The sequence below is a fragment of the Pelmatolapia mariae genome, linkage group LG10_11 (genome assembly GCF_036321145.2).
Source record: "Pelmatolapia mariae isolate MD_Pm_ZW linkage group LG10_11, Pm_UMD_F_2, whole genome shotgun sequence".
Lineage (NCBI taxonomy): Eukaryota > Metazoa > Chordata > Actinopteri > Cichliformes > Cichlidae > Pelmatolapia > Pelmatolapia mariae.
In genome coordinates, this window is record NC_086236.1 from 69,316,758 (window position 1) to 69,338,431 (window position 21,674).

Sequence of the window (21,674 nt, forward strand, 5' to 3'; positions counted from 1 at the left end):
ACTCTCAGTAACTCTCTTTAACAGCTGGATGTTAAGCTAATTGCAAACATTACTCAAGTGGGAGTAAATTGGGCTTTTCTTTGCGTATTAATACATTTTTGGTGCAATACAGAGTGTCCTGCATTTGCTCAAAATATTTAAGGAAAACGTTACCCATCATTTTAACAGTTTTGAATAACAACAATGCTGTATTTGCTGTTTTCTTTACATATGTTAATTCCAACAAATGACACCATCACAAGCCACAAGTGCAGTCTTTATAAAAGTAGCTTAAATTATTGAAAAACTGACTAGTACTACTACACTGACTAGTTATGCTTTATTAAAGTTTCTGGCTCACTGCACCATCTTGAGGTCAAACGTGGTATTACTCAAAAGTACAGCCAAGCCTCAAACTTCAGCTGATACCTCTTTGACACAATACAGACAGCTTGGCCATCATGTAAATTCAAATATAGCTCTGTCTGCTCTTACAGTAAGTTTTCAGGTGCCCATGTGAACAGAGGGAAAGGTTTCACTTCATCTTAATGTAAGTAATAGGGGACAGAATTTGGTTAGGTTTAACAAGAAGCTAAGAAGCTTTTAATTAAATAAAGTTTTAGCATTATAGTATGAAATTCCCTTTGTATTCCTATCTGCCCTCTGCAGCACTCTGTATATATCTGCATGATTTTGGTTTAAGTCTGCCGACTGAAGCCTCTTACCAACTTCAGAATGAGCACTGTGGGTTTGTTTCACTCCACTTCCAGTGGAAACATTTCCAGTCCTTTTTACGGGCAGTATGAATACGAGAACTGTATCAATCCACACAAGCATGTTAACGTTTAAACGTAACATGTGTAGTAGGAATAATTATAAGGTTTTAGTGTGGGTCCAAACAGATGTCATCTGTGGCTGCAAGAAAGACTTTTTGACCGATAGCCTGTCCTACAAATTGGGGGCGTGGAGTTTAAAAGACATTGGCATTTCCCGGACAGAGAGCGTCTGCTGTAGATTGTATCAAGCTGCTTTACTGGATCTAATTATTTTAGAGTCTGACCCATCCTGCTGATTAAAAGTTAGGATATCTCAGCCTCTCCAGCTTCAATCTCAACTGCTTTTGTCTTTTTTTAATCTGAAGTCCAAAACTTTCTCCAAGTTCAGACTAAATGATTAATATTATTAGTTTTATTCTCAGCACATTTACAATGACTGTGTGTGGAAACCATTTTTTAGTATCTAGGCGTAATTTGACATAATTACTTCATGATCATAGGGATGACTGGTTCATAAAGGTGGGTGGTATTTTGACCATTATGGAGCGCCAACAGTGTTAACCCTTTAAAACCTGAATCATGAAATAACTGCCAGAAATCTTTAATTTTTTGATAATGGAGTGTTTGTTGAACCTTCAAGACAAAATATATAAAAATATATCAAATTTTAATCTGCATATATATGAGTTTTAATTTGTATCACATTTGCTACATAAACCATATTTTTGCAGGTTAGTCATTAAAAATGTGTCATGCAATTTATATCATTTTTTGAGGGTAAAAAAAAAGTCACGCTGATGATGTAGAAGTCTCAAAAACTCACAAAAACACATGTATCAAATACAATACACTGGGCGTCAAAGGGTTAAAATGCAGTTTTTCATGCTTGATTCCAGGTCAGAGTAGAGGATGCACAACATTAACACATCAAGAGGGGATTATGTTCTTGAATCTCACTGGGCTTGCTGCTCACAGTGAAAGGAAGAAAAATCCACTGCAGCTGGCTGCCACTAGATGTCAGCCCTTGATGATGTTAAAAGTTGCTTCTCAGAAGTGTGAACCTCCTTCTCTTCTCCCCCAGTCTCCTCTCTCCCTCCCCCTTCTTCATTCCATCTTTTTTCTCTCTGTCCCTTCCCATCCACTCCCCCCACTCTCTCTCTCTCTGAACCTCAGAGCGCGCTATATAAAACATCCCTCCACACTCAGATATACAAACACCTCCGTTCCCACCACAGCGCCTCCGAACCCTGCGTCAGAAAATACCCCAGTACTCACTTGAAGCGTTTGAACAGCAGACACCTGACCCTTCCTGAATGAGCTGGAGAAGACTCCTTTCTTCTCCCGCATCTCTGGACCGTCTTCTTCACTCTTTATTTCTCCTCAAGTTTGGCAGCTGATAACGGCTCAATCAGAAGGAGATTTGTTTGTTTGTTTGCAGCAGCTGAGAAAATCAAGGACTGTTTGACATGAGGAGAGACGTTCCACAAAGAGGCATGAAGATCACATGTCTGTGGACTGCCGCCGTGCTGCTGTCAGTCATCTCTTTGGTGAGTTAAATATTATTTTGATTTGACCTTTTTTTTTTTAAAAAATTCTCACATCGTTTAATATCTCTGAAATTAATGTTTGCAGTTTTCATAAAAAGACATTTCTACAAGTGAGTTTCAGTTAAATCTTCAAACAAGCTGGAATTGATCATTTTGAGGTCACGTTGCTGTCTCATAGTGTGGCCAATCTAATAATATAGTCATTTCAGACACATGTGATCTGCCTTAGTACAGTTTTTAAGTCCCGGGAAGATCAGTTTTCTAACATATCTATGCATTAACTCATTAACATCAAGATGAATTAACCAATCTCAGCATAAACAGAAGCTATGCAAATCCAAATCTGCATCTTGACAAATCCACCCGCACACAGTCCCGCTGGATATTTCTCCCTCAGCACTATTCATTCAATCCTCGCTTTGCATTTCCCCCCCTTTTTTTTTTCCTCCCATTTACAGATGCGGTCCAATAAGAATATATTTGGCAGTACAGCGGGGAACAGCCTGAGCCCATTATGGCAAACATACCAGAATGCTCCCAACTCAATGCCTTGACAGTTTGTGACAACCCAATTCCTTTAATCCTTGAAGAGACAGTAACCCCTCACCCGCTGATAAATCTGTCAACAAAGCAATCAAAGCAGAACAGGAGCCACTCCTCTCTCTAACAAAAATTCCATAAACTTAATCCCCACAAACTTGACTGGCCTTAAAAAGCTCCCGTGGTGTTATCTGTGTTTAATTTGCATAGTGATGGAAAGAAGTCAATTACTATTAATTATTCTCTACAACTTAATACCCATTATCGAATTGAATTCACCGTCTTGAAAACCATAAACTCAATTTCACAGCTGACTAAGCGCACTAATCATTTCACCCCTCCCACTTTTTTTGGCTTTATGGAGCCCTTCCTACTTTAAAGGAAAACAATTCTTCGATTTCAGAAGCAACAACATTAACAAACACGGATTCCCACCACCCCGTCATGATGTAAAGACAAACAATCATTAACTATGTGAGATATATGTACAACAGCATCATGGTAGTGCGAGCTGATCTCATAGCATCACTTGACAGGAGTGTGTTTTTTTCCAGACTGAGCTGCCAAATTGCTTCGCTATGCTTTAATGGGATGATCATAATTGTTTCGTACTTGGTGCATCCTAAGCTTTTGCCTGCAGCTCCTTCAACAGATTGACAGACCCATGGGAACCTCACAAACTTATTTTGGCCGCCTTTGAACCAAGTCGTGTGTGAAATAATATGATTATGCATTTTTCCTCTGGGTAAGTTGGAAAACTGGTGGCTAGATCCCCCCCCCCCCCCCCTCTCCTTCTTCTTCTTCAAACTGCCCCCCACCCCACCCCCCTTCCCACAAAATCCCGCAGTCTGTCCGCGTACAGTATTTATCCTCCTCAGAAGTCATGGTAATAATTGTGCCCTGGCCTCTCAAAGCGGTGCTGCAGTGATAGGACTCAACTCCATCCACAGCTGCCTGTGATGTCTTGACACACTTTGTGATTTGTCATCATCTCTGACCCCCCCTCAGGTAACACTTTGATATCACTGGGAGAAAACAGATCTAAACTCTTAGTGGGCGTCAAATGCCCTCAGCTGGTCCATCAGCTCAACTACGCGGGGACCTCACAAGACGAGACAAGTTAAATTCACTGTAAATGACTATGATGACAAGTGCCCAGTTGGAAAATAATCCAAAGACAGCATCAGCACTCTAAGGACTCTTAAAGTACTCTCCCGTCTACTGTCAAATACAGAGAAGTGGCTCTAAATGGAAGATATTTCATAAACCAACCAGTGGGAGTCTTATGCTAGAATTGTCTGTGATTCACGGCATCTAAAAGTCGTAAATTAGATTAAAAATAAGCTTTTATAGAGACTAGTCTCACACCTGAAAAGTCACAGGTCTGATCCTACAACATCCACATGTCCTTGAGCCAAACCCTAACCCCTTAATAGCTGCTCATATTTTAAGCTTCTCTGCATAAGAGCATCACTTTAATACCTTAAATTTAAAAAAAAAATAAAGCTGCAGGGCCCACTTTTCCAAACTTTTGAAAAAGGATGTTCTCTAATACAACTCTATATAAAAACACTCATGATCATCTTGTAATTTTCTGCTGGACTTTAACGTTATTACATCACAGTCCTGATCTTCTTTTTTCCAAATCTTGGGCTGGTGACCCGGCCAACAGGTCTTTGCTTTTCTTTTCTCTGATGCTCAATACTTTTACCTTTTATCACAGAAAATATTTAAATCTGAGATGACTTGAACTGCTCCCAATTCAAATATGCATCACAAGTAGGGACCGGTTTGTTTTAAGGTTAGGAACTAGTGTTTTAAGGCAGGTGAACCACAACAACCACACCTTTGATAAAAAAGGCAAATGAGTGGAAAATAAATTCCATCTTTTTGTTGTTTATTAAAATAGAATAATGATAAATCGCTATCTGTTAAGCAGCAGCTCTAATGTTGCGGCTGAACTCACAGCACCTAAGCAAGATTGCAAAGTGGAAACCCACATCTGCCATCAGGCCGGCCGCTCTCCATTCTCCCTCTGTTAAACCAGAACTGTCGTACCCACAAATCCTCCCCGCACAGCAGTCACAGCAGCAGCCGCAGCATTCAGGTAAATGAAAACTGACACACACTTTCATTCTTCCTCACAAGGTTTTGTGTACAGCCCACCACAGAGTCATCTGGCTCCTCCGGTAGTTCTATTAAAGGTGGAATTTGTTGGCTGTTCGGGGGTCCAGTCCCATAGAATATCCTCCGAGCTCCCGAGGGAACGGGGGGGTTGTTTATCTTCCTGTTTCAAAGAGCGGACGCCTGCGCCTTATCACAGCCTCGCCAAGAGTAGATAGCATTTAAGTTGTCCAACAGCCTGCCTATATGCTGCATCTGGCAATCAGAGTCGTTTCCTAAAGGACTTGTGCATAGCGATGCTGTTTGCGTTATCTTGTTGAGGGATTCTGCCTCATATGCTGAATCTGGGAATTATATTAACAGACAGTTAAATGGGGTTTGGGGGGGAGGGGGTGGGAGGCTCCTGCATGACAAACTGTAAAATGAAAAGTTGGGCTATGAAATAAAAGCATCTGAACGTGACTGAAAGATACAGTATCTCTGAATGGAAACACTGCATTTAATATATATTTCACAATTTTATTTTATTTTTTTACTGCAGATTTTCCTCAAGGCTTTGACTGACTTCCCTTTATATATTTAAAATATTTTTTTAGCCTCCATCAAAGGGGTTTGGAAGAAAAGCAAGGAGGGTTTAACTGGTTTAAATTATGGGAAACACAGACGCTACACAGATATTGCAGGCAGAGCTTCACTCTCCTGAGTCCTCAGACTTTATGAAATTGTAGTACCTAAGTACACAGTTAAATCTGCTGATAGGCAATATCTCTTATTTTTAGTTTTAGTTATTTTTAGATTTGACTAAAATATTTTAATAACTTTTTCAAAATTAACATCTTTTCCAACCATTTTCAGCTACAGTTTTAGATTTTTAGCCATCGACTTCCCTTATTTGTGTGCTGCTGGAAAATGTATCAGCAAACCCTTAAAACTTAATTTATTCAATTATTCATCATAGTCCATTACTAATTATTATTATATAACTAACTAACACTGAGCTTTAAACGATTACGTCTGATATCCTGAATTATTTTTATCATTAAGAAATCCCACGAGAAAAATCACACAAAAAGTTGACACATTTGGTGATGCAGTGTTTGTTTCCAGCAGCAGGATGGTGTATGTGGGGTTTGCCCAAAATAAAACTGTAGTGTGTGTTCACTGTAAGGAAGAGAGAAATGAGCCAGTGAGGCAGGATGGATTTTAATAGTTTGTGGACAGAGGACTTGTCAGTGGGATCGGTTCATTGTTGGCTTTGGTGTTTTTGCAGGATGTTGACGAGGAGGACAATGTAAAATATGGGACCCACTCTATATAAGTGTTTGGTAACAGATATTATAATGTATGTCATATAACAGACAGTCAATAGTCACCTATTAAAATATCTAAAATAAATAAATGCTAAATTATGTGAACATATATATTTTTTACATACTTTACAGTTATGTAATATTTCTGTCTCACTGCTAGTTGTTTTTATTTTTCATTATTAAAACTTGTTTTTAAGGGCAGAATAATTTATTGTATATTTAGAAACTGTTTCTGGTGATATTTGTAAATTATAGATCGTCTAAGATTTGTTTTTAGTAAATTTAACATACTTTTATCCAAAATGTTCCAATATTTTTTTTTATTGTTTTTATTGTTTTATTACTATTTTAATTTGAAATAATACTGCTCTTTGTCTTCTTGAGGAGTAGTAGATGGTGTTACTCAGCACTACTGGGAGCAATGATCTCACAGATTGTAAACATTAGTTATGGGTATCTTTATGATAACTACCCAGTATTGTCATTCACATATATTTTCTTGGGTTTTTGGTATTTTAAAAAAAAGCATTTCACAAAATTGATGTGAGATTTTCAAATTACTTTTCTTAAAAATGTTGTATTTACAAATTGATTTTAAATAGTTGAACTAATTTTATGTTCAACTATTTTATTATTCAACTAATCTTTAATATAATTTCTCTATAAAAGCTTATTTTGGTTACAAGTCAGTCTAATGAACGTCTCTAATTTTATGTCAGACTTTAAGATTTACAAAACCTTTGGCACAGTCCTTTGCAGCAGTAGTTTCCACATTGGGGGTGATGACCTTCTAAATGGGTGACAGCATACATCTGAAATGAAACAAAGGAAGACAAATGTGTTGATTTTTTTCAATTTGGATTTAATTTTGTTTTTCGTTCACGTAATATCTGATAGTCCTGCATTTAAATGATGATCAGTTCCTTCTGTTGATTGAAGCCACACTTGGAAACAAGCGTCTCAAGTGGCTGCCTCTTCATTTTAGGGTTGTGAGCCACTGCTTTGCTAATAATAAACACAAGTTAAGTGCAAAATAAACTCCATCTTTAGTCATGAGCAATGTTATTTGTCATTTTGATATTTCACAGTACACAGTAGTGACAAACTAATATCTGGTAAAGCCAAAGCCATCAAAGTGTGACTGTTGACCTTTACGCTGCCATGTTTGTTTGTCTCTTTCTTCTAGTTTCGCGCTTTATTCTCTGTACTATCTCTTTCAGGCACATTCATGCATCTAGCACACACTCCCTTTGTGCCTCACTTGCATGTTTTTAAAGCCAAGGAGAGGTAAATCTTGGCCCTCCGAGTGTTGGTGCAGTCAGTCGGGGGGTTCTGGATATAAACGTTGCTTTAGTCAGGACTGCCTCTGATCTGCCTAATCTCCCCAGGCTGGATTACAGGTTGGGTTCTAATCCGTGAAGTGGGGTCTCTGTGAATGTGCCTCCGAGTGCTCTAATCCAGAGACTGTCAGGTGCTTTAGATGAAAGCTAATTGCATGTCACAGTTTGGGGACCAGACATAACGCTGGTGACAACAGAGCAGAGTTTCCACAACAAGGAATTAGGTCTGACGATGACTGGGCACGCACTTCAGATGCGCTGTGTAATTTTGATAATCTTGGAAGAAAATAGTAAAGAAATCCCTCAAAAAAAAATCTGATTCCAGTGACAGATCCTCTTAGAAAATTATTCATAACACGAAGTTGCAGGAAATCATGAAGCTTTTCAAAACACACTGAGTGCAATTTAATTTCCTGGTTGAAGAAATGATAAAGATCCTAAACCCGCCTGGATTTTCATTGTTTGGAAAATATTCTTTACATTTACTCCTCAAAATTCTGCAGCAGCAGCAGCACGAGCGCACGCACACACACACACACTTTGAGTTATTAGCTAGACAGGCATTTAACCAAGCAGTTTGCTAATATCCCTTGATCTGGTTTTGGGACTCCACTGAGACTGAAACTGAGTAACTGAGAAGCACCAGTAATTACTGCACTCTGAAAATGATATTTCATTTGATCATTAGAGACTACAGTCTTTTAACAACTCAGAATAGAAAAATTAATGGGCTTTACAGTTTGGATTACTGGCCAAAGGTCATTTAGACTCAATTAATTCATTTTCTTTACTACTGGAAGCATCTTCAAATAAATGTATGTTTAAACTGGCCTTGGTTCAAGTCTAACCAAGTCACTGGTTTTCCTTAGAGGGGAAAGCTCCAATGCTTTTAGTCTTGCACTAACGTAATCCTTATTTACTTCCTGTTTATTTTTGCTCATTTATGGAGCAGCCCCTCATTTAATTCACTGTCTGAAACAAGCTACTGGCTAAATAAGGGGAACAAAACATGTGATGACAATCGTACACGACTCTCTAAATTTAGGGACGCACCAACATTTCAGCCCTGATATCAGAGTATCTGCAAATAAGGTGTTGTTTTCTCATGTAGCTCAGTGGCATTTTTCACAGTTGGATCAGCTAAAAGACTTTGAAATGGTTTAAAATTGTATATACAGTATATATTTTATGTTTCTAATCGGAGGAAACTATAACATCAAAACATACTGAGCCAATCAGCCAATGATTACTGGCCACTTAACAATCAGTGTTCCCCTAATTGTTATGGCTGAGGCTACATATCCACATAGAAATGGCAAAAAATTTACATACTGCTTGCATAGCCTGAAGCAGACCCACTATGCTCATTTCTGATACATGCTACTATTCTTGGACTCTGCTAAAGTATCTTTGCGTGCTTCTCAGCTGAAAATAATCATTTACTCCTAGTTCATTCATAGTCGGAAACAAGCTGATTTAGCACCTTTCCCTTTCAGGCAGCTTTATTTTGATTGGTTTTCTCTGCTGAACATTAGATGTGAACGGCAGCACCTCTGTGCACATAGAATGACCAAATAGAGCTCAACACTGAGGTTCCAGGAAAAAAAACAAAATACATTCTCCATAGGGAGTTTGATTATGAGCCATAAGGTTATAACCATCCAAAGCAGACCTGTTACGAGGTGCAACATTGTGAAATAATAATATGTGCTCCTGTAGAAATCACAAGTCTATATGATAAGAACCTTGTTTTAATAAAAATGTCTTTTATTCTTTTCTGGAAAAAGAACTACCCTACCTGCAATCTTAAATTCAGACAGTGATGTCTCAGATTGGTGGAGGTCGCTGTTACCATGGAAATGTTTAAACCCATGAAAGTCGGGTTGCTAAGTGAGCGCAAAACTTCTGAAACTGCAAGAGCGGTGGTTGCAATGAGGAACAAAGCACTGTAACCACCCCACACATGCACCGCAAACTGTAGATATATATTCAAACTTACACTGTTATTAACCATACCGACGCTATAGTAAAGGATTACACTTAAAAAGGCTGACAGTCATTCACTGTTGAATCTGGGATTTGCAGTGGGCATTGGGATGAGTAGTTCCTAAATCGTTAGAAGTAATCATCTATCTTTGTAATTATGTAATTATGTCGTGCACTTTTGACTTTTGCTAAAATCAGAATTATGTTTTTATGGTCATGATTTACCTCATAGCATAAAAGTCTGCTGACAGTGGAGAAAAAGTGGACAGTCACTGTTGCGCTGTATAAGAAATCCACTCTCAATGACATCATGCAGAGGTTTAAGTAGAAAAACTGCCTTTAACTGAGTGTTTTGCAGTGCTCGTTTTGACAGCAAATTTTGATCTAGTTTTAGTAATTCTTTTGACCAACATCTCATTAAGTTTTAGTCATAATTTAGGCATCTGAATTCATTTAGTTTTAGTCGACCAACTATCAGACGATTACTTCCAAAGTTGATTCAGCTGACAGTTTGTCATATTTTTACCCGTGAGAGCTTCTCCACACGGCTTACAAAGAGTCTTATTTTCTAAATGGGAAATGTGTCATATGTCTACTGTTCGCTTCTTCCCAAGCGTTGACATTTTGTCCCATTTTCATGAAAAACAGGAAGAATGAGAGCTACCTGTACGCTTACAAAGACAGGGGGAAAAAAAAGAGGCTGTACTGTTTCCCTGGGGCAGATCAAATGTGCGGATCAACCTCACTGCACAAGCAGATCACTTCCAAACTGGTCCCGCCTTTCTATCCAGCTTAATTTTAGTTCTGATTGGATCTCGTCTCTCCGGAATATTTTCATCTTATTTGCATTTGTCGGCAAAAGTGCCAATATAGTTTTTGTCCTCACGCATCAGTTTTTATTTAATTAATATTTTTGTCAGAAAAAAAAAACCCAACAACTTGTTGCTGAAAACTATGATGACAAGTTTTTGGTTAACTGGCAGTGTGAAGATTGAGGTTTTAGCTCACTAGGGTTAGCTGGACACATTCTGACCTCATCACCTTAAACTTTAGTCATGCTTAATATGAAAACCCACCTTTGTAACAATAAGTATGAAATTATTGAAAAAAGGAAGAACTCCAATTTAGTATTTGACCTTTCAACATAACACATGTAAAAAAATAAAATAAAATAAAATAAAAAAGAGAGAGAGAGAGGTTATGCATTACGTTAGCTGCTATAGTATTAGCCAAGAAAAAAAAAAAAAAAAAAAAAAAAAAACACTAGCGGTTTTAAACTTAACAACTGAAACAAGAGCAAACCTAGAATATTCTTAAACCAAAGAAAAAGGACTGAACTGTAATGGCATAATAGACTTTACAGCTCCCTGGCTGACAGTCTGTAAGATACTATTTCACTGAACTTTTACATCCTAAGGAGCTTTATGTTTGACTATAATGGTGCCAATAAATCCTGGAAAGGAAGTCTCCCTCATCCTCACACTCACTTTATCTTTTTACAATGCATCACCACTGACAGACTTTTGTTTCCAGCAATGAAAGACAAAAAGGGCTGTTCATTAATGTGGTTTAACTGCCCCACTGCGCAGGGAAACTGCTGAAATTCAAATTTTTCTCTTCACCTTGTCACTCTAAACATCTTGCTGCGAGGTTCTTGCATTTTTCCCTTTATACTTATTAAAACTAACTAGAAGCAAAGGTCTAGCTACCTTTGAACCTCTGCTCAATATAAAGGTATTGATTTGACTCTGGAGTATCATGTTGCTTTTAAAAAAAATGCTCTTTATTCAGAGAGGCAGAAAGATCACAATGCCAGTAACGCTTCGTTCACATCAGGTCATTCATCAACGAGGCCTCTTCAAAACAACTGGAGGCCATCCTTTCAAACTCCTCCATTCTCAATCCAAGTGCATAAAATGAGCAGGAGCTTCAGAGAAAGATCTCAGCACTTGCAGTTTACTCAGAGAGTGCCGTACAAACTCCAGCTTACACTACAACAATGTCATTCAGTGAACTTTCTGAATGAGAGAAGACCTTATTTTCAGCGTATTGATCGTGGGTGAAGGTACAAAATGTAAACGCTTCGACCAGATAGATCTGCTGTCACGTTCCTCGGACGGGGCTTGGACATCACTGTCACAAGCCTCTGTGGGGTGCGCGGGAAATCTTTGCTCTCTCATCTGTGTGATTGTTAGAGGAGAGAGACAGAATGAATCATCAATCATCCATTCAGGGTACATTCAGCAGGTAATAGTCTGCTGTTGCATCACGTCTGCTCCTGAGAAGCGCTTCATTCGTCTCGATGTATGACAGGAATAGCCTTAATCTTGATTAGGACATTTCACACACTGTAAGACTTTCTCACAGCGTTAAAACCGTTTTTGACAGACGTATTTGTAGATGGATAATGTGCATAGATTTGTTGATGTTTTCCTGCATTTGCAAAGGATATTAATTTTGATCTTGTTAGCAAGCACTCAGCACGAACACGTCTACTCGAAGCTGTTGCTAGGCAGACTGCTGATATTGGACGACTCTACGAGAACCTGGATTATACTTAATAAAAACATTTTAATATATTCCTTTAATAAAATACTTTCATAGTAGCTGCAGTAAGGATGCTTGATTAAGGATAAAATCATAACTGTTCATTTTTCATGAACTTACCATTTATCAGACTTTTTTTTAAAGCATATTTTTAAAGCTAAATATGGGCCAACTAACACAGAACACAAGTCACATGAACTAAGTGGATAAAGAGCTCAAAAATTACGAGTTAAAGGAAGTTTATGCAGTAATGGTTTTACAAATATTATATAAAATAAACTAATCAAAACAAATGGCCTAAATGTGGCCATATTTCTTTTATTTAGGAATAATTGTACATAATATTTGCAGTTTATATGCTAAAAGATAGATACGTCAGCTGTTTGTTTTTTTTACAATACTGTGGCCCGTACACTGCACAGTTACAGGAGCACATTTGAATAACTGCCCTGAATGTGAACACTGAATGGGATTCATTAATCACTGCAGAAGTTTTAGCCACGGTGGCCTTTTGCCAGTTAAACCTCAACACTTTTCTATGCCGCACTTAGACACTGTACACATCACACATCCACGATGAACAAAGTCTAAACACGACATAAACAAAATATTCGCAGCCGTATTGAAGTAATGAGCTGAAGTTAAATGTTAACAGTCAGTAATCAGTGGTGAGTCCAGACTAGCAGGTGTTTATGGCAGAGGTGTACAAGCCCAACAAAGGCAGCTGGATGAAACCATTAATGATCCTTCTACAAGTTCATCTACAGAAACCTGGATATGATGCGATCATCTGGACCAAAGACTCTTTTTGCCATCTTGGCTGAGGTTGAAGTTAACTAAGAGCGAGTTTTGGCTTTTAGAGAGAGGTGAAAGCATTGTGCTTGATTTATAACACAAGACAAAACAAAAACTCGAAAACAAGTGGAAAAAAAGTAGTAATCACTGTGTTGTGATTATCTTCAGAGGTGTTGAAAGACAACTTAGGGACTGAAATTAAAATCCAATTAATCCCAGCATCTGTGATTTCTACCATAAAAATCTAACTCCACCACCACCAAATGTCCACTTACTTCATATAATAGAAGCACAGATATAATATTCAAATAATAAATCAGAAACAGTCAAAGCAGAATAAAAATTCTCCAAATAAACATCTCAAAGTGAAGAAGCACAAAGTGATCAGAAGACTCGGCTTCCAGGCTGATTCGGACCTCTGTGGAGCGTTTGTTTTCAATACAAACTGTTAAAGAATTTAGAGCAACACAATAACAACTGCTGTGCTGAACAAACAGTAGATATCAATCTTCCAGGAGCTGATCAAACATGAGCCCAAAGCAGGTGAAAGCAGGATATATTTAACGCTGTACAATGCAGCACAAGCGTACTGCTTTGCTTCATTTTCTTTTCTTTTCGTGAGATATTTTACTTGATAGAGACAATTTCTTATATTATAGTCAGCTTTTTATTTCATATGTTTTATTAAGTGCATTTTATTTCATTTTAGAGGTTTATTTTATCTTGTTAAATTAAGGTCTTTACTACTACTACTACACAGATTTCTGTTTATATTCTTTTTTTTCTACTCTACCTTTATTATTTTTATTTTCTTAGTGATTGTGTTTGTCCTTTTGGCTGCAGTAACATAGAAATGTAGTCAATTCAGTGATAAATAAAGTATATCTTATCCCTTCAATTCCACACCACTGCAATTAACTGCATCACTGCTTGTGCAAATACCAGACCATATTAAATAGCAGCCTATATAAACAGCTGACCACAAATCTTCAATCATAATTAAAAGAAATGTGCGTATGCAGCAGCGACTGATTGCTGTACTCCAACTGAACACTGGCAATGAATGTAATATGTAGAGGGTTGTTGGTCTGGTCCACCATAGCTGCAGATGTCTCCCTCAGAGTATCAATTCAGGTTATAGAGAGACATAATTACAAAAAAAATCTTTTTATCTACATCCTGACCAAGGTTTTTCATCATTTCTCCACCGGTTTCTCCAACTTCTGAATATAAAAATGTCAGATAACCTCCCCCAAAATATCCCACCTATTAACAAATTCCATTCCTGATATTTACACGATTTACTAACACATGCACATTTCAACAGCAGTTCTGTAAAATTAGATGGCATTTTACCTTCAGCTGGTGCTATACCTACATGACAGTTGTAATTAAACAAGCCCTCGAACCTGACATTTGTTCATGCCCTCCAACACGATGCATAAATGCTTTTTGTGGTGCCTTTCAAAACTCTTTGACAAGTCACTGCAGAAAATAAATCTTTTAAGGTTTAGGCACAGAGTCAGCTTTGGAAAGATTAGGAAAACATTCTAATTTGTATTAAAATTGTAACTTCGATTGGGTTTGTTTAAAGTGGGGACTGTCTCAGACTTTTGCCGTCATGGTTAAAATAGCAACAAACTATTTTCCCTCTTGCTCCTCACAGACAAAATTCATAACTCCAACCACCACTGGAGGGATTTGTCTCTAGAATGTAAAATATGTTGTTTTGGGGGATTTGCAGAAAATGACTGGTGCCTTTTTGGGAGGAAAGTCTAATTTAAATGGACATATCTCTATGGGCTGAGTCTGACTCGCTTGAAATTTTGCACATTTCCTTTCATTCACAGGAAAATGTATGCATGCTCAGAAAAATTAAGATGGGCCAGTCTCCATTCATCACATTCACACTGATATATAGATTCAGATGTTTTCTGTCATTTTCTGTTGTTTAAAAGACAAACATGTAGAGAACTGTGCAGTTTCAGAGCATGTATACACAATCATACAAATACAAGTTTATCAGACCACCATCCAATGTAAGGTTTATGCCACATCTGCCTTAAATTACCAGTTTTGGTAATTATCAAGATAATGTTTTGGTTAATCCACCTGTATGTGCAATATTGAGGGGGATACAAACTGGTGTATTCCTAGAGCAGAATTCCAATCCCGAATAAATGGGAGGGGTGGTCAGGAAGAGCTGGTGGAGTAAAATCTGTGTCAAATCAAATATGCAGATCCATCCACTGAAGCAACCCCTTGGGAAATAAGAGCAGCCGAAAGTACCTTTTATTATATTATCCATACAAAGAGGGAAACTATCCATAGAAAACAACAGTGTCTTTTAGACCAGACTATAAACCTGCTTAAAATTTTTTAATGTTGGGTTTACAGTCTATGGCAAATAAGTTGCTTTTGGAGCCAGCCTCAAGGGCCCATTACAAGAACTTAATATGCGTCCATGCAAGTTATACATACTTTAACTTCAGCAAAAGAATTTGCTTAATGCTGTGTCGCAAAAGCCTATCAGGTGGGAGTTTTCTCAGGCTGTAGATTCACCTGATGCCACTGAAAATCTGATATGGAGAACAAGTCTATTGTTGGAATTTGCAGGCAGAGCTACACGATTCATCAAAAGTCATTCATCAAAAAGCGATGAATGACATCCATCCATCCAACTTCATTTACTTATTCAACACTTTGTGTTAGATCCCAACTGATTATAGGTATGGAAGGAAATAATTGTCCAATTGACGATGTCGATTTAATACGTGTGACCCCAAAACACATCAACAGCTGTATTCATATAAGTATTATGAGGTAAAACTTCACATACTTTAGAGTATGTTTGTACCATTGTGTAAAATTTTAACTATTACTCATTTTATTTAATCTTCCAGGTTGCGAGCGCTGACTCTCCAAGTTCCGACTTGAGATATAACTCAAAATCCAAAGTGAAGACCTACTGGGATGAAAGCAGCAAGGCTGTGTCCATTAGCCGTCTGCTGTCTCAAAGCCTCTACGGCAAAGAGAACTTCACCTCTATGGATCTGAACTACGACGAAGGAGACTCTTACTCTAAGCAAGAGCATTGGAAATGGCTTTACAACACTTCAGCCTCCCGTGACCCTCGATCAAGGACGAAAAGACGCCCCATCGTCAAGACTGGAAAGTTTAAGAAGATGTTCGGTTGGGGTGATTTCCATTCTAACATCAAGACGGTGAAGCTGAACCTCCTCATCACCGGCAAAATTGTGGATCACGGTAACGGCACCTTCAGCGTCTACTTTCGACACAATTCAACCGGTCAGGGCAACGTTTCCGTGGGACTTGTTCCTCCCACCAAGGCTGTGGAGTTCCAGGTCCACCAGCCGCACCAGCAGTACCACCACCATCACCAGCAGCAGCAGCAGCAAACGGCCCTGGAGACCAAAGAAACCAAGCTGTTCAACTGTAGGGTGGAGTACGAAAAGGTGGAGAAAGGCACCAGGAACTCACTGTGTGCCCACGACCCCTCGCAGAGCTGCCCACAGGAGCAGACCCAGAGCCACGTGTCCTGGCTGTGCTCCAAACCCTTCAAAGTGATCTGCATCTTCATCACCTTCTACAGCACTGACTACAAGCTGGTGCAGAAGGTGTGCCCAGACTACAACTACCACAGTGACACCCCCTACCTCCCTACGGGTTGATCACAAGACCAGACGAAGGGGGGGAAAGAAAAAAAAAAAAGACACAGAGACAGGCTACAGGGTCCTGAGCAATGTCAGATTATATGAAAGAAAATGGAGTCAAGACATTTCCAACTTGAGATGTCGACAGGCATTATTACAAATAACATATCCTTGTCACAAGACTGATATTGCTCCAATGAACAAACCTAGCCTGAGGTCATTAAGAGAGCATTTAGGGAAGCATTTATAGGCTTGCAATACTCATCTTATATGCATAGCTGCTTACATCGAAAGGAAATTCTCAAGCCAACCATAAAAATATGCTGATTGTATTTATGTAAATATCGTGGATTCCACACAAAGACCAGAGAACAATTTTATCAGTGTTTTCTCCTGCTAATTTAGTTGTTTATGTTGATGGTGTATTTCCGTCTCAATCATGCTTTCTGTCTCCTCCAATCAGTCTCTGGTAATCACTGCGAACACGTAAATGTCAATGCAAATAAGAAGAATCTGTCAGTATGCATTAGAGGGCATAATGGAAAAATCAAACATATTTTGAGTGGTGTTGTTTTCTGCAGTGTGATTGTTAGAGTGAATGTACCTCTCTGATATTGTTGTTGGAATCTCGTCCATGTCCCATGCATGAACCCGAATGTGGTAAACAACTTAATAACGTCCATCTATATTTTCCTGTTATTGCAGCTGTCAAAAATAATCTTCACCAAGTCACGACACAAAGAGGGAAAAAAAGTATGTTCTATTTTAATTCTGTGTTGTGTGTTTAGCAGTTTTAAGGCCATGGACGGCGCTCGGTAAATGACACCAAATTGAGGGCTCTCATCAGATCAAACATAAGCAAGTAAATGTCACAATGAATAAATAAAAGTTGCACAAGATGCACAAGATGACAGAGAAACAGAAGATCATTTTTTGTGCTTTTCTTTAAAAATAATCAAACATTACTGTGCCCTCTTTTTTTCTCAGAACTGCATTTCCATTTTAGACATTTAAGCATTGCTTTTATTTCTGGTGACTCCTTGCATCACTGACATGACAAGCAGCCAGTAGTGGGCCACAGAATTAGAGCCATAGTGCCCCTGCAGAAACCAAAAATAACCATTTGTAAACACTGGAATAATCATTTGTATCGAAAAGTGATTGATAATCGGAAAAAAGGTAGGTCAAAAGTTTGTTTAAAAATAGATCATAGAACAAGAATGCAAGAGAACATGGAAATTGTAGAGAGGAAGATTTCCTGAAGTGCATTTGAGGCTTAAGCAGAACAAAAACACTATTAAAATGCGAGAACTGGTAAAAAGAGCTTTCCAGCTCCAGAAGAGGCAGGACATACATTAAACAGCAGGTGCTAATCACACATCCTGCGTATCAAACGCTCGCACTTCTGGTTATCAAAAAAAAAAAAAAAAAATTTTCAGATGAGCCTAACGCTGCCTGCTAATGATATTGGATGTTCCAATTGGCTATTAAACCTTCATTACATAGATTGGAAGCCAGTGGCTCCACGTGAAGCATTTAGAGAAAATGAACACAGTATAAGTGGGAGCTCTGCAGAGTCAACACCACAGAAAGAATGAATTAAAGAGCCGATAGAAAACCTGTAAAAAAGTATGAATGTGCACCTAGGGGCACAATCACTGCTGTCTATTTAAATTCAGTGCTCTTTCACAGTGTATGCCATGGTATACGCAACGCAGTAACTGCTAATGGCAGCCTGGATGACATCCAATATGCCAACATGGGGCGAATTTTCTGACAAGGCAGGCCGAAGAATAGGGGTCTGCCTGTGGGATGAGTGAGCATAAAGAGGAATTTATGATGCGGAGGAACAAGGCTGGCAGAAATCACTGGAAGCACCTGACTCGTAAATTGAGAGCATGTTTCTGTCACTAAGAAGAAGGAATGACTAATGTCTCAGATTGCTGTTTGGGCCAGTTCTTTCATCTCAATAAAGTGACTTTGATATCTCTCCACCCCTACCCAAATGTGCCAGGGACAGTTTGTTCAGCTTCAGAGAATTAAAGCAGCACTTTCCCGAGACAATGCAGCCTCATTATGCATATAATCTTACAAGTGTAAACAGTCTGGCACAAAAGTGTTCGGTGTGAGAGCTGCTGAGAGATGGATCTGTTCCCTGACTAATGTCATCTGAGGCTAAATGCAACATATTGTGATGCTGACTGTTTTGAAGAAATTACAGTTTCAGCCTCAATTACACATGTATTATAACTTATGCTCCGTTTAGTATTTATCAGTAACGATGGGTCAAGTGCCCGATGTGAAAGGGGTCAAACACTACTGGAGACATACTGGGTAGGTATTTGGTTTTTCGGGTTTAGGATTCAGCTGCTTTGGAAGTGTTGGGCTGGTTTTTTCCCCCCTTCTCACATTATCCGCCTAACTTCCCTTCCCAAACTCCTTTCAGTGATCATTTGCCGTTGATTACTCCCAAAGCTCATGGCCCATAAAATGGTGTTTGAGACAGCTCTTCTCTACGGTTTCCGTTCAGCTCTGTGGAGCATTCTAGCTTTTTCATCGTATTGTTCTTAATTTACTGCCCCCATCTTTACAGTCACAGCTCGCTCAAGTATTTTTTAAAGCAGGTTCGAGCATCAACATACAGGTGAAATATTTATTAGTGATGACACTCTATACTACACTATACTACAAGTGCCAACAACATTAGAAGGAGAACCTCAACAGGGAGATCTCCAGAAGAACACAGGCGTTACAGGGTGAGCGGGAAAGATGAAAGGAAGGCAAAACTAACCTAGTTGGTTAAAATTATGATTTATGGGCAATGTGCATATGCTACATGCCACTAGACAGGGCTACAGACAGACAACACATGCTGTACCATATTAAGAAGAAGACTTCAGTGACTCCAGTGTTCTTTATAAACCACTATAAATGGTCAATGGGTAATGGTTTTAACCAGTATTAATAGACTGTGATGACTTCTCGGCTGGCGAGCGCAACAAGCACCAGAGTGACCATACACAACACAGGTGATTGGCCAGGTTGCACACAATCACCTGTAACTTTCCATCCTACAGTGGGCTTCCATCTGAAATAATTATTCTTTGATAGAGCACAGATTACAAAAATTAATTTGGTTTCTCCAAACCAGGGGAGCATGGTGAAGCAGTGGTTAGCGCTGCTGCGTCACAGAAAGGTCTCGAAGAAAGAAGGCAAAAAAAAAGTCAGTCATTGTACATGTGTAAAGTTCCACAAAAATCAGAATCGAAACAGTGTTTAAATGGTTCTTAACCTCCAGAGACCCTGCATCTTCATAAGCAGACGTCACAACCTTACATTTCATTCTGCTCAACACAGACGTGATGAATCCCTAACAAGAGTTCAGGTCTCAGGAGCTCAACTGCATACACTATATTTGTACAGACAATGTTGCAGTCCCTAGTTTTAACTGGTAGTTACCTAGCCTGTTTTTTAGTAAATAACCAAGCCTCTCACCATTCGAATAAAGAGCTTCACAGGAAGGTTTTAGTGACTAGACCTAGAGTAAGGACACATGGCTGTTGCAGCACACAGGTTTGTGTTTGAATGCATACCAATAAGGCAAAAGTAGCACACACTAGAACAAAGCAGGTGTAGAACCTTTAACAACAGGTTATTTTGGAATTTCGTTGTTATTACCAATCCAAACAGACTTTCCATTTTCTGCTATTTCCTGCAAAAGAGGTTTTCACCACTGATATGTGCAAAAACATCTACAAATTTCCTTTCGGGCAAACTAGATGCCGTATTGACTCAGTGATCATTACATGATGGGATGTGCCAGCAATAGCTCATAACCTCTGCTGATATCTTTGCAATAGGTGTGGGACATAACATCATAGCTTATGACTATTTTAAACTTATTTCATTTAAAGAAGCTCATGTGTTATACCTTTAAACATTGCAGCTTTAACCAGCGATCCTTAAATTTCTCTGACAACTTTCACATAATCATCCTGGTTTGTTTGAGATTACATTCAAGCACTGAGTTGCTGCACTTAACTTTTATAGGAACTTTATGTTCTATTAACTCCTCTATTAGTAAGTTAATGAGCAGTGGGTCGGATGGAGGAGCTGGGGGGACAGGAAGACAAATTCCGTCTCTGTTTTGGAACCATTAAACCCCTAATGGATTCAAATGAAAACTAATTTTCTTCTATTTAGAAATTAGTCCAGATCAACACAACGAGATGATTTTTTTTTTCAGTCTTCTGCCTACAAATTATTTTGTTGCCCCCAAATTACCAAAGCAAATTCATTATTGCAAGTTCAAGTGTTTGATGAAAAATTTCCATTTTGTATTTTTCTTACCAAACAAACGCTGCAATGCAAAGTGCATAAACCGGCATTTTTTCTAATGGCCAGCAGGGGGCAAATCCTCTGGTTTCACATCTAACTGCATGTAGAATTCTGTGGGAAAATTAGCTTACTGCTCACTCAGTTTATAAACTCAGTAAACACATTCCTGATGGGTTTATGGTCTCAGTTGGTAGTTCCTCCTACTAGGTTCCTATTGGAGTCAAAGGAGGAGTATCTCGGGGTCCCATTTCTTGAGTGAGGGGAAAGTGGACCAGGGGATTCACAGACCAACTGGGGGAGGCATTCTCAGGGCTTTGGATGCTTCACAAATCTGTTGTGGTGAAGAAAGAATTAAGTATGAGCGCAAATTTGTCAATTTACCAACTAATCTACATTCCTGCCCTCATCTATGGCCACAAGCTGGGGGTAGTGACCGAAAGCTGAGCAAATGAGCAGAAATGAGTTTCCTCCAAAAGGTCATCACCCTAGCAGTAGGGTGAGGAGTTCAATTATTCAGGTGGAGTTTAGAGTACAGCTCCTTGGTAAGGCATTTGAGACATGTACTACCTGAAGGAGGGCCCAGAGCAGACCCAGGACACATTGGAGAGATTGCAGGTGATGGAAGGATGGCTGGAGTGCTATATAAATACAAGTACATAATTACCAGACTACAATCCTGCACACCGACACAGATCCCTCCTCTGAAGAGGACACATGC

The 21,674-nt window shown here is 38.9% G+C and overlaps 1 protein-coding gene across 1 annotated transcript; it reads left to right on the forward strand.

Annotated features, from left to right (window-relative positions):
* The first annotated feature begins 1,989 nt into the window (after positions 1–1,989).
* LOC134636795 (neurexophilin-1) lies at positions 1,990–17,526 on the forward strand. The gene is made up of 2 exons (XM_063486986.1): positions 1,990–2,302; positions 15,848–17,526. The coding sequence occupies exons 1-2, from the start codon at positions 2,222–2,224 to the stop codon at positions 16,634–16,636; spliced, it is 870 nt and encodes a 289-aa protein (XP_063343056.1). The 5' UTR covers positions 1,990–2,221; the 3' UTR covers positions 16,637–17,526.
* The last annotated feature ends 4,148 nt before the right edge of the window (positions 17,527–21,674 follow it).